The 13,867-nt window shown below is 37.7% G+C and overlaps 1 protein-coding gene across 2 annotated transcripts in view; it reads right to left on the minus strand.

Annotated features, from left to right (window-relative positions):
- The window catches only part of PPP3CA (protein phosphatase 3 catalytic subunit alpha), a 297,778-nt gene that overhangs the window by 147,957 nt on the left and 135,954 nt on the right, over positions 1 to 13,867 (minus strand). For both annotated transcript variants that reach the window (XM_036879171.2, XM_036879172.2), the window contains exon 2: positions 10,406 to 10,606. In XM_036879171.2, coding sequence (XP_036735066.2) covers positions 10,406 to 10,606 — 201 coding nt within the window. The remainder of the gene's footprint in view (positions 1 to 10,405; positions 10,607 to 13,867) is intronic.

A 13,867-nucleotide genomic window follows, 5' to 3' on the forward strand; every position in this document is an offset into this window, starting at 1 on the left:
AAAAACTACATGAAAAACACATGTAATTAGGATTTTAAGGAGAATGCCGAATATCTACAAATTTTTGTGAACTAAATTGAGTCCTTAAAATTGGAGCCTGATTTTCAAAGTCAACGTTTTTTTAAGAAAGAATCAGATTATGCTAATAAAGACCAAAGCAAACAAGCATATTACTTTGAGAAGACAGAAAGTAAGGTGCAAAGGATCCTTTGTTTGAAATGGAAACAAATGTCTTGGCAAGTCGGTTCAAAAATATTCTCCTTCATAAGCAATACAGGATGTAAGATGCTGATGGCGAAAGTACTAGATGTATCGATGCACACCACCAGATGGCATCTTGTGTCAGGCAGCACGTTCAGAGGTTGTGTGAGAGTTAATAACTGCGTCTCCAAAATGGAATCAAATTCATGCCTTCCCAATAGATTCTCTATATTAAAATGTCTGACACTAATCATAAAATCCAAAGAATCCAAAGTTGAGTTTAAACTGTCTTGGATATTTTAAAAAATTATAAGAATCTGAAAAGAAAGTCCACATAAAAAAAATAGTGACTTCGACATCAACTTTTATTTTTAAAAAAAGATAATTACAATGGAACTGTCAGAGGAAAAGAAAGTTTGGTTGGGAATATAAATTTCCTTCATTTCTTCCTACAATTTTTCTTCCCATTAATCCTAATTTTACTTTCATAGGGCTTTGTTTATTGTAAACATGAAGAAAGTTCAGAGCAGAGAACATTAAGACAAAATAAGAAGAAAAGTATACAGAAAGAATAAAACAGGTCAAGTGTCCTTTCACCAAATATACGACTCTCATGAAGTTGAAGTTCAAAAGCCTCAGTGTCCAAACCTTAAATATCTTAAGGAACAAAATGAAACAATGTTGCTATGTCTAAACTGGCTGATACATGAGTCACAATGCCAAATATGGACAGAAATTAATTACAGAGAAGCATTTTATACAATGAACTAGAGTTAAAAAGTAACCATACATTAATAGGCATAATTCTGAATAACATGACATTTTGTTCAGAATATTAGAATACAATGCTGTTTCATAAAAATCTCTGAAAGACACTTGGTTATCCCCTGGATGTGGAGTTGGTTTGTTGGATTTTTTACTGTCATAGAATCAGGAAAATACTATTTTTACAAAACACAATTAACTAGAAATGTTATTTTCATATGATAAAATCCATTTTAAGGAGATTTGTTACCAGTGTGTGATTGATTCCTGAATCATGATTTATGTATACATACAGTATCTTACATAGACCTTTTAGGGTTTAATATTAGGAAAAGAACATCCATCGACCATTTTTAAGTTTTTTTTTCCCCTCCTCAACAGATTGACTTAGGTCTCAAACCCTTCCACAGTTTTCAGGTTAGTGCAGACTCACTGACATTGATGGAGGGCTAGACAAAATAGTAGGGGAACAGCAAGCTACCAACCCCAACACAAAAGCAAAGCCAAGATGGAGCTGCCTAAAGGCCTTCTCTCAGGGAGTGTATTTTCATATTAGCAAGAATGTGTGCATAAAAGCATTTCGTTAATATTTTAAATAATACACTTATAAACCAAGGACATCATTTTACATAGTACTAAAAAGCTGCTTCAAGATTTAATTTTATTTTTCTCTTACTAATCCACTAATAAAACCATGGATTCTTAAGAAATTACTTCTGACAAATTCATACATTTTATTTTATTTATCCAGTACCTCATGCTTCCAAAATCTTCCACATAAGACAGAGATCAACAAATAGATATTCAGGAAAAAAGAACAGAATACAAAGACAGCTATTGTTCAAATGATTACATGGACACACAGGCAGAAACACATGTACCCACACACATATGTAAGTAGATACTGTTTCAGAGGTTTCTATATACTTCCACTACCTTATTTTCATAATTTGCTATTTGCAAATCAGCAATGCATTTATACTAAAATTATCCTGGAATAGAGGAACACGTACAACACCACAACACAAGATTCAGGTCTTCAGAATGTTAGTAATTGATAAGATAGTAGCACAAAACAATAAAAGATAATCAGTACAATATTTTTAAATCCCACACTGTATGATTACTCCCAGATTTAATGATTTAATGGACCTCTGAAATCAACTTCTACCCCCAAATATAATGGGAATAGACATGGTTGTACCATCTGGGCTTCAATCCTGGTTCTGGTACTTCTTAGCTGGGTAAACTTAGATACAATACTCAATTTCACAGAGTTTCAGCTTCTTCATTTGTAAAATAGAGCTGATAACAGTACTTCCTTCAGAGGGTTGTATGAAAACCAAAAATTAAAAAGTACAGTGTTTATAATAGTGACTGGCAAATACAAGAACTTCAAAAATGTTAGCCTTACAATAAAAATAATTCATTAATTTGTCCCCCAAAAAGCTGTAAAAATATCATCTATTGTCATCATAGTTTCCTATACAAAAAGAAAGCTTTCTCTCTTAAAATGAAGAAGATAATTTCACTCTGGACCAGCAAAACCTTTGTCACAAACCAGTACCAGTCTGTGACCAGTATTTGGGAATGTCCACTAAAGCCATAAACTAATATTACCAACTCACAAGAGAATAAAATGGAGTCTGAAATTATTAGGTACACTTCAAGGAGAAAAAGGAACATAAAATAAGATTGGAAACATGGTTATAATCTGAGTAGACAAAAGATGTGAAAATACATTTCCCCTTTAAGTTACCTAAGAAGAATATTCTTTCCTTATCTGGAAGCATTTCAGTATTATTTGAAACATTACTTCTCTTAAAGCCATGGTAGTACTGATCATATTTCAATCTTCTCCAAAACATTGGGAATACTATTTCTGCAAGTGATAACTTTTAGATTTTAAGGATAATAGTGTTGGGGATTTTTATCTTCCTATGAAAACAACTACAGCATTGTCCCTTACCAATGGAGCTGAAACACTGCATCATTTGTGAAAGCACTGATTCATGGCAAATTGAAAAAGACAAGTACACTGTGTCTTAAGGCAAAATATCTGTTCACATGATTACAATGTAATTATAATAACCATCAAATGTTTCCTCTGGATGGTGTTACATGTTTAGTGATGTTAACACATTATTACTAACTTGCATATTACATACAAGTACTGAGTTCTACAGCTCAGTTACTCTTAATAGAATACTATGCTCATTTCCAAACACTTCATTTAAAGATGCTTTCAATCCCAGTCTTCCTTTTTTTTCCTTTGTAAACCATCTCAGCAGCAGCTTTCCACAGTCAACTCAGAAAGCTTATTTTAAAAAAAGCACTACAAAGGTATTTCACTGGGAAAAACTATATAAACTTTCTGCCCAAATATGCTCAGCACTATTTTTCTGTTTTGCATCTTTATATTATAGCAATACATTTTTATTTAAAATGTAGTAACATGATCAAAAGTCAAAAGAATTTATTCCTTCTTTTTCGAGAAGCTTTAACAATGTTCTTAGTATGTTTTCTTCAGCAAAAAGCAAGAACAAATTCTGGTCCAGTAAACTGAAAATGGATGGTTTTTTTTTTTTGAAAATGAGTGATTTTTTAAACTTTAGTACAGAGGTAGAACACTGTATGTAACAGAGTGCAACTGCTAAGCATGAGTTATGCAAATGGATGCCTGTTCAAAGAAAGGTTTTCCAGCTTACTAGACATGAGACCTCAGATCAGTTACTTAAACCAGTAGTTTCCACAGTGTTGTCCCAGATCAAGGGATCACTTAGGAAACTGTTAGAGGTTCAAATTCTCAGGCCCAACTCTGGAACTACTAAATCAAAACCTCTGGAGGTGGGACTCAGCAGTCTGTGTCTTATGAAGCTATCCAGATGATTCTGACCCAGACTCAAGTTTGAGGAATTGACTTAAACTCTCTCAGACTCCCTTTTCTCATTTGTAAGATGGGTTTCCTAAGGCCAAGATGGCAAAACAAGGGAGATAAACACTTCAGGGAGGATTCCGCCTCTCATTCAGTGACCTTTTATCATTACAATCCCTTTCTGTTTGTTTGTTCGTCTGTGTTTTAATTGGGCCCAAGTGAAGGGGAGTAAGGACATCAAAATGACAGGCTGCTGCGCGGCTGAGACAGAAATGCGCTGCCTGCCAGAGGCAGGCAGGCACCAAACAGGCCTCCGGCTGCAAGACAAGCCCTAACGATTTGGCCACTGAAATCGCAAGTGGGAAAAATGCCCCAGGAATAATCTTATCCCCATATAAACTAAGGCCATGTTGCTCTGACAGTGAAAATGAGAGTATGAGGAGAATAAACACTGATCTTTCAGGTCTTAACAGACACTGGATGCTTATCCCCGCTTAACTCTCCTGAGTACAGGCAGGGGAATTCTCCTAACTGACGTCAGCTGCTGCAAGGGAAGGAATGCCATGACCTTAAACTTGGCCACTGGTCCACTCCCACATCCAGGAACACAGCCAGAAGGCTCTCCTGGCAACTGCCTGACACGCTAAATGGCAGGCGCAGCCACGGAGGGAATCCTTGCTGCCCTGGGGACAAATCCCACTGCAGGACACAGACAAACGGCAGAGATTAGCAGTCTGCCTGGCTGATGCTGGCCCACCCCCTCGGCCCAGATGGCAGAAAACATGTCTAAATCACTCTGCTCAAAAACCTAAGCTCTTGGTCTGCTTTTGCTTTACAAATGAGGGGAATGTTATCTGTAAGACAAAGGGAAACAGGAAAATATGAGAACTTCAAGAAGAAATGTAGTAAACTGGATCCCTGTGTAAGCCATCTTGCCATCTTCAAGACGTCTTTAAATAGATACTGATTTTCAAGTACAATCAGATGGTTTAAGATCAATGTTAACTATCATTTTTAAAAGGTCCCATAATGAAAATGACTTCCAATCCTCCTACCCTGCCAGTCCCCATCACAGCTCCACTGGATGAGAATGACAGGTGCCTCTTGCAAGAGCTTCTCCCCACTCCTCTCCACTCACCACTTCCAGGAGGGGATTCTGGCCCCAAACCTGATTATGTAACTCCTGGGCTCCAAAACCCCCAGAATCCACAGAGCCCATGAAGCAGTACTGGAATCTCAAGTGCTACTTATTATCTGGCCTTGTTCAAGCATCTCTGGCTTACCGCCACGTCCACCCCTCACAGCCTCTGAGACCCTGTCTTCCCACAGCAAACCTCCAAGAACACACCTTGCCACCTTACAGAAAACGCCAGTACCTTTAACATGATGTTGTCTCTGCCCAGAACATCCTTTCCGAGCATTTTCACATGAACCAGTTCAGATATCATGTAATCTGTCAAAATTTTCTTAGCTTCCCTGCATTTCTTTTTCTGAGTTCCCACACTAGTTTGTAGATGCCTCTGTTACAGTTCTTTAATAAATTACATAGTAATTATCTGTTTAGGTGTCTGACACCCAGCTAGGCCTTGGGTATCCTAGTCGACAAGTGCACCTCACATGTTTTATCATCCACAGTCCCTAACCTTCAAAGAGTTATCAATCCATGTTCAAGATAGTTAGGATCCCAGCTACCAAACAGTTTCTTTCACTCAAAGATGGACTATAAAAATTGATGGCACTATCAGAGAAACCTTAGCCATTTAGGACACAGGAAAACTTTTTGGCTTTAAGTTAGCTATATCCATTTGGATGCTTCTTAATTTGCCTGAATACATCTATAGCTTAAACTGTAATTTAATCAAGTTTGATATATGTATCTTTGCGCAAAACATGGGTTTCAGTTTTCCTGTTCTGAGCCCCTGGAGAGCAGAGACCAGGTGTTACTCACCTGTGTGCCAGGCAAATGTTCAATAAATCTTTGTTAAGTTGAATTCCCAAAATGAGTTCTGTCTTACTTTGGGCTGCTATAACAGAATACTGCAGGCCAGGTAGCTTTAAAAACAAATATTTTTCACAGTTCTGGAAGCTGCAGCCTAAGATCGAGGTGCTGGCATATTAGTGTTTAGTGAGGGCCCTACGTCTGGCTTGCAGATGGCCATCCTCTTGCTGTATCTGAACATGGAGAAGAGAGAGAGGGCTAGTGTCTCTTCCTCTTCTAATTAGGGTGCTAATCCCAACATGAGGGCTTCACCCTCATGGCCTCATCTAAACCTAATTACCTCCCAAAGGCCCCAGTTCCAAATAACTTCACACTGGGAATTAGGGCTTTAACATATGACTATTTGCAGGGGTGAGGTTGCAGGGGGGTGAGGGGCACACAAACATTCAGTCTGTAGCAAGTTGCCACACTGATATTTTGGCCACATTTTTTAATAAGCCATTTGTATGTTGCAAGGAAACAAAGATAGATTCAACTCAATTTTCAGAAAAGACTCAAAGAAGGAAAAAACTTTCCTTGCAAAAATGCCTCCAATAACAGAAACACATTCTTCAAATTAAATCTCTGAAGCAGCCACCATTCTATTGGGCAAGTTAGTTTCTAGGTAAGTTAGTTTTGACTGGGGACCAGAGCTAATGCCCATCTCTACCCCCATGCAGATGGTTACTGGTTTATCTAAATACACCTCCGGGAAGGCAAAGGACACAACGCTTCATCAACTTCTCCACACTCACTCATGCAAAGGTACAAATTGCAACTAGGAAGCTTCCTGATTCTTCTTTTATCTCAAAAATAAAATGTACAGAATTTCAAAGGAAAAATAAATCCCACATGAACACAAAATATTTCACCACTTTATAAACATTTTTGGATAGGGGGGAAGAAAGTTGAGCAGCTTAGTACATTAAAATTAATGAAGTGCTAAAGGAATGAAAGAATGTCCAGATTTCAAATTACCAGAACACTAATTTCTAGGTTTTTCTTGAAATGCGGGCAAACCATGGGATTGATGTGAACATATCTTCTCCCTAAACATTTGAAAGTGAAACATTTTTATTAATAAAAAGTAGGAGGAGGAATAGAAAGAAAACTGGGCAGGGGCTTTGCATGTAATTCTAAAATATTTACCATTTGGTTCATTTTGAAAGTTTACATATTACTACACTTGAAGTTGAATGCCACACAAGAAGTTCCTGGCCAGTTTTCTCCCTTACCCACCTTGCCATTTTTAGGAATCTGACATCTGTAGGTGAGAGATAATTTCTAACACCACTTGAAAACCACCGTATGATCAGGCTTCAGGCTTTCCCCCACATACACTGGAAGTCCTGGCTTCTTTCCTCTTAAATCTGTTTTCACAGGTCCTCATTTGTAATATTATTTTCCTTCTTCTCCCCTTTCTCTTCTATTTCCATCTTCTTTCTTTTTCCCCTTCTCACAACTGCTTCTTAAGGTTCCCATTTCCCTTACAACCTCTGAAACAGCCACCATTCTTACTGGGCAAGCTAGTGTACAGGCAAGTTAGTTTTGACTGGGAAACTCTGAATGATAAAACACCCTACCCTGAAGATTTTGAACTGTAAATTATGCCTTTTATTGCATAGCCAAGTATCACTAATAAAGTTCAATCTTATCCAAATAGCACACATTCTAAATTTAAAAATAAATATTACACTGCTGGTTCAGCTGTCCAGATGAAATCAGATATCAGATCACAATCGTATATAAAATTTTTCCAATAAGAAGTATCTTAAAATACAAAGAGATTGTGTTTTTTCCTCTTATTGGCACACCCTGCTTGTATTATGCAATCCTCTGGGTTTCAACTTTGCACAGAAACTCATAGGTTGGAATAGAAGTTATATATTCCCCTTTGCTGTCTGATTTTCCATCTTTTATCCAAGTGTTAAAATAAATTCCCTTTTTTTCCCCATCCTCTTTGTCACTATTATTCCATGTGCCTATATTGCCAGAAAAGAAGGAAAGAGATCATTACAATGGAATCTACTGATGGCTCCTGAGGATCCTGTATGAAATATAAACACTCTTCTAGAGAAAGGTTTTTCATGCTGGGTTATATTTCACTAGTGATGATTTCACTAGTTATGTTTCACTTTGTGATGTCTCCATAGCTGATTCTGTCACTATCTAAAAGACTGAGTTTTCCTCCCCCAGGGAAAGTTATACATACTTGAGTTCTGATTTCCAGTCTCTTCATATCTATATCCCCAAATTTGACAAACTGTCAGCTGGCTCTCACTATGGATCTCACTAGAAAAAACCAGATGTGATCTATACTGTATATGCAGGCAATTAGTCTGCAGACTCCAGAAAGGTTCTGGGCTAACACATCGTAAGTCTGACCCTTCCAGAATCTTCTCTATGTGCTCTTTCAGGACAGAGCCTTATCAAGCTGAAGAGCTGACTGCATCCCAGAATGCACAAAGCCCTAAATTTCTATTTCACATTTCTATTTAGTTGTAGTTATCACCTCTATTACCACCTACTGGGCTCATTCGTGAATTTATCATGAATTCTTCATTGGAAAGCACACATTATCATGAGAGGTAGAAAAAAAAAAAACTCATAACAAAATATCAATCCATTCACTCTTAACAAAAACAAATAAGCTTAATGATAAAGATATCACTTAAAGCTAATATTTTACCATTAATTTGTAAGTGGGATTTATAGTGAATTTTTTAAAGTAGGTTTTTGATGTTGGATTCCAAACTAGTATTTAGATACTAAACAGTTTTAGTATTAAGAAAGTAAAGCATGCCAGTGAAATAAGGCAGGCGGAGAAAGACAAGTATCAAATGATTTCTCTCATTTGTGGAGTGTAACAACAAAGCAGAACTGAAGGAACAAAACAGCAGCAGACTTTTATAGACTCCAAGAAGGGACTAGCAGTTACCAAAGGGGAGAGGTTGTGGAGGATGGGTGGGGAGGGAGGGATAAGGGGATTACGGGTTATTATGATTAGCACACATAACGTATGGGGGTCACAGGAAGGTAGTACAGCACAGAGAAGACAGTAGTGACTCTATAGCATCTTACTACCGATGGACAGTGACTGCAATGGGGTGTTGGGGGGACTTGACAATATGGGTGAATGTAGTAACCACAATGTTGCTCATGTGAAACCTTCATAAGACTGTATATCAATGATATCTTAATAAAAAAATTAAAATTTAAAAAAAGAAAATAAAGCATGTTCACATTTGTTTTGTCCTTATGTTTTCACAGCACTTATGAGTTGGAGATAATAATGTGTGACTCCATTTTAACACGTGGAAAATGGGTTTCATAATGATGCATACAGGGGAAGTCTGTGGCTTGATGCATTCACCACTGGCCAACACTGAGTTAACACCACTGGAGCAAATTTCTCCTGCTGCCCAGCTCCAAACACATTCATTAATTTTCTGAATTATAGATAAGACAAGCAGCATTGCCAACCAAAAATAAAATGTGAATAATGCCAATTCCTTTGGCATAAGTATCATTAGGGACATTGTGACCAAGGAAGTTCTGGTCTGATATGCAAAAGAGCTTATCTTTCTCTTAACAGTAACATTCAAATACACATTCGAAAGCCAAAAATACAAGTAATGAAGATTTGGAAGAAAGAAGCAATCAGTAGTATATATGAAATATTTTTCAATGTCCCTTATTTTGGAACAGATAATAATCTTGTATCTAAAATTTTTCCCTTTGCCAGAAAAATGATTAAGAAGAAAAGGTTTCTCACTTCACTAAAATGAAAACTTGCAAGTTTAGCAAACTCCACAAAGGGTAGATAAAATAATCTCTAGTTTTTGACCCTCTATACCATATAAAATTTTTTGACAAGATTGAATTTTATTGCCTAGTGAAGTTACACTTATGAAAAATACGTATCTGCCCATAAGAAGTAAGAGAACATAAACACTCAAAGAGTAAAGACACATTTTCCAGAAACAAAATACTACAGGAAGGAGAGAAATTTGGCCTTCTTCCTAAAACTGAGTGGTTCTCAAACCTTCAATGTGCACTGGAACCATCTAGATGACTTGAGACAGATTGTTGGGCCTCACCCCAGAGAATCGGACTCAGTAGTTCTGGGATGGGGCCTGAGAATTTAACACTGTAACAAGTTTCCAAGCAGGATGCCAATGCCTCTAGTCTGGGATGACACTTTGGGAGCCACTGCTTCAGCTTAGTTACTTACTCAGTCACTTAATCTACTTCGTCTAATCTTTGCCAGTGAATACTTTGTGTTCTTTGTGCCAGTTAGTGTTTCTGCTGACAAAAAAGATCACTTCTTAATTAAAGCATTACCTCAGAATATCTGCCATCTCCAAGTGGCACACCACATTTTAGAGCATCACAGTCTTATGGATATTTAATACATGAAAGTTAAAATATTGTTATATATGTATAATACCTTTAGTTCTTAATGTAAAAATTTGACAGTAAAAGAGTAAGATGAATAAAGTATTTGAAGACTCACTGATAGCTAGGACTTCTGACTGGATGTTAAAAACAATAAAGCATGAATACAAAGGGGTCTCAGGACTTACCTGTGACTGGCGCATCGATATCCAGCAAATTTTTTTCCTGTCGGAGAATTGAAGCCCCCTCTGTTATTATTCTCAATGCAACACTCTCTTCCAGCCTGCCCTCCTTCATGAGGTGTGCCTTTAAGATATCCACACGAGGCTTCCCATCATTATCAAACACTTCTTTTGCTGTAAGCCGGTGACTTGGAGGAAATGGGACAGCTGAAAGAGAAAAAGTCAAATATTACATTAGTAAAAACTCAACAATAATGACCCAATAATAACCACCAAATATCTGCCTCTATCACTAACCACCTGGTGGAGTATTTAAACAGTTCCCACATTAAAATACAATCAAGGGCTGTCAAGAATTCATACTGCCTTCTTCGTTTGCTGCTAGACGTAATGTGAATGCTGAAAAAAAAATTACAGACTTATTCATCCAGTACCTATCTCTTGCATTTAGAAGATTCTGAATGAGTTAATACAGAAAAAGGAGACAAATATGTTTCTGACAGGCAATAATCAATTTCAGCAAAAGAAAATAGTTCTTATACATCCAACCATAACCGACTTGGGAGAAGATATTTCTCCACTAGAAAGCAGACTCCTCGTCTGGGATTAGAAAAATGGGAAGAGGTCTGCCAGACCCGTTTTGCCCCCTCCAACCACAGTCACATCTCTGAGTAAACTGACTGACTCACTGTTTAATGAGAAAGCAGGAATCTGAGAGCAAAACGGCAAATACACTTATTATTGAACAGGAAATCAGGATTTATGTGTGCATGCACTGAAGGAACACCTTCAGCTGTGAGAGAACAGTATAATATCAGGGGGAGAGACACAGATATGTAGGAATATGATACAGTGACAAACTCCACTTGTTGCTCAGACTTATCATACATATAAACAACTTATTACATATAACCAGACTTATTACATAATATAGCTAACTATTCTTTCTCCCCTGCCCCCATACCTTCTTAATAGTAAGAAACTCTCTGGTGCTACTGGCATTCTTCAGTCTGTGACTACAGTGGTTCATTTATTCAGCCAGGGGATATTCACTAAACTCCCATGAGGTGCCAGGACAGCCAAAGGTTCCAGAGACAGAGATGTATCATAAAGATAAATTTCCAGTGAATGGCCAGTAAGCCTCTTCAGTGAGGGAAATCCATTTTTTTCTGTTTCACAAGGGTTCATTTGCTGAACAACTTGTGCTCCTTTGGAAAGGGCACAAACACAGTATCATGAACCTTTGATCTGCCATGTGCCTTCTGCCCTATGCATAAGAACATTTTCATTTGATGGTTCCTCTCTTATGAAGAACACTTGATGTTAAGGAATAAACCCGGCCCTCCTAGTTCCTAAAACTATCTACTATAGAAGCGGGATTGATAGTAGACCGATGTCAAGAAATTCTGTGCAATCTAACAGCACAGGTTTGTTATCCAAGAGAAAGTATAACTACTTAAGAAGAAAAGAAATACCAGGAAATGAACCTGTACTAATGGATGCAAGCTTGGTTTTCCTAATAATCCAAGCATACGTACTTAACTATGCTGCCGAAATGAAGTGGCAGGAGCAGACTCAGTGGATGAGCATAAGGCTGTGTGGTCAAACCAAGGCTCTGCACACACATCTGTCAGGTGACCCTGAGCGAGTTAATAACCCCCTGTGGCTCCCAAAGTTACCTCACCTGTAAAGTGGGGACTATATCTACCTAAGGATTGTTATAATAACTGAAGTATACAGTAATAGTGGGAGCAACATTTATAGAGTGTTCATTTTACGCCAGGTATTGTTTGGGTAATAAAGTCAGTAACAGCTGTAAGATGAGTAAGAGGTGTTTATATATATAAATGAATTTAATTCCCATAATATTACTGTAAGGGAGAAACTTAAGGCTCAAGAGTATTAAGCACCTTGTCCAAAATAATCATCTAGAGATTTATATATAGACCCACTGAGTGTAAACTCCAGCAGTCTGATCTAGAATACCTGTGTCAACAACTACACACACTGCTTCCCAGAAAGTACTTAAGACAGTGCTTAACAATTAAAAAGTGTTGAGTAAATCACTTTTAAGAATTGAAATTCTAACAAATACTGAGAAGTGTCTCTTATAAAGACAGCAGTTATTTTCAAATTTGTTTGGGGCAGCTTACAGCAGAACAGGTGTATAATACAAAAACATGATATAAAATAAAAGACAAAATGCGCAATGCCAAAGCACAGTGTAAAATAAAAGAAAATCCAAGAATTAAACAAGGAAGAGAAAAAAGGAAATTAGGTATTAGACTTTGGCAATGGGAATTATTTTGTTCATTTTGTTTCTTTGCCCTCTTCCCCTTTTGCTTCACTAACATACATGCTTGTTAAGAAAACATGGAAACACTACCATGGCCACATGTCTTTACTTGGGTCTTTATGTATGGTTTGAAATTAGAAAGTATCTTACCTGGCAACTCCTCAAAACTCCCAGACATAGGGTGGAAAATGGAAAGGGGGAAACTTCAAAAGGATACTTGGGGTAAGGCCAAGAGCTGAATCTTTCTGAGTGATTTCCCAAGATATGAGTTGGACAATTAGGAAGGCTTAGGTGACTGCAGAACAGGCAAGAATTGAAGCATAGATGGAAAGGAGGCTGATTTGTGGTTGAGCATATAAAAGCAGTGGGTCTCTCCAACCACACACTAGATGGCCTTACTAAACTTAAGATAGATCAGAGGGTTAAACCTAAAAGAGCTGAAGCACTTAAGAAAGTGAGAGGCAAAGGAGAACACCTCCGGAGGGCATCACCTTCATGAATTAGACTCTCTCCAAGGCCAAGATATGGCAGCAACAGATGCTTCACCCTTTGCTGCCTACCTTTTACCTTCCAGTAATTGCTAATCCTAAGGTAACTGGCTAAGGAAAGCCACCTGCTCTGAGATACTGGAGCTAGTTCCAAATAAACAGGAGTGAGGAAAGAGGAAAAAGGCCAAGCAGAGGGCCCTATTTCCAAATGGATGACAGGGACACTGATGAGATGGGCACTTTTCCAGTGAGGCAGATGGTAAGGCCTGCAGGGAACCAAGATGGGCGGCAATGGTGCCAATGATTGAACACAAAGATGCTGTCAGCAAGAGAGAAGCTTTCTGGGACAAAAATAAGAGTGGGCTAATATTTGTGTATTTGTGCTCCCTTTGGCTTCATAAAGAAAATATCAGCTTTACAAAGGTCACATTTATTTGCTTTCTCCCTGTTCACCTACAGTCCTACATGTAGACCTGTGTCAAGTATTGAGCAAAAACTACTTAGACCAAAGATTCCAAAGTGTTTAGAGTGAAGAATTTCTTTCATTAACTTGGGAAAGTGGCTACGCTTGACATAATAAAGTTGGATTTCCCTTTTCCTCCTTTGCTTTGAGTATTACAAATTGCTTTCATTGACACATGAGTCAGCTTAGGACTGGATTGTTCATGCTAATAAAAATTCAGA

The sequence above is a fragment of the Manis pentadactyla genome, chromosome 5 (assembly GCF_030020395.1).
Source record: "Manis pentadactyla isolate mManPen7 chromosome 5, mManPen7.hap1, whole genome shotgun sequence".
NCBI lineage: Eukaryota > Metazoa > Chordata > Mammalia > Pholidota > Manidae > Manis > Manis pentadactyla.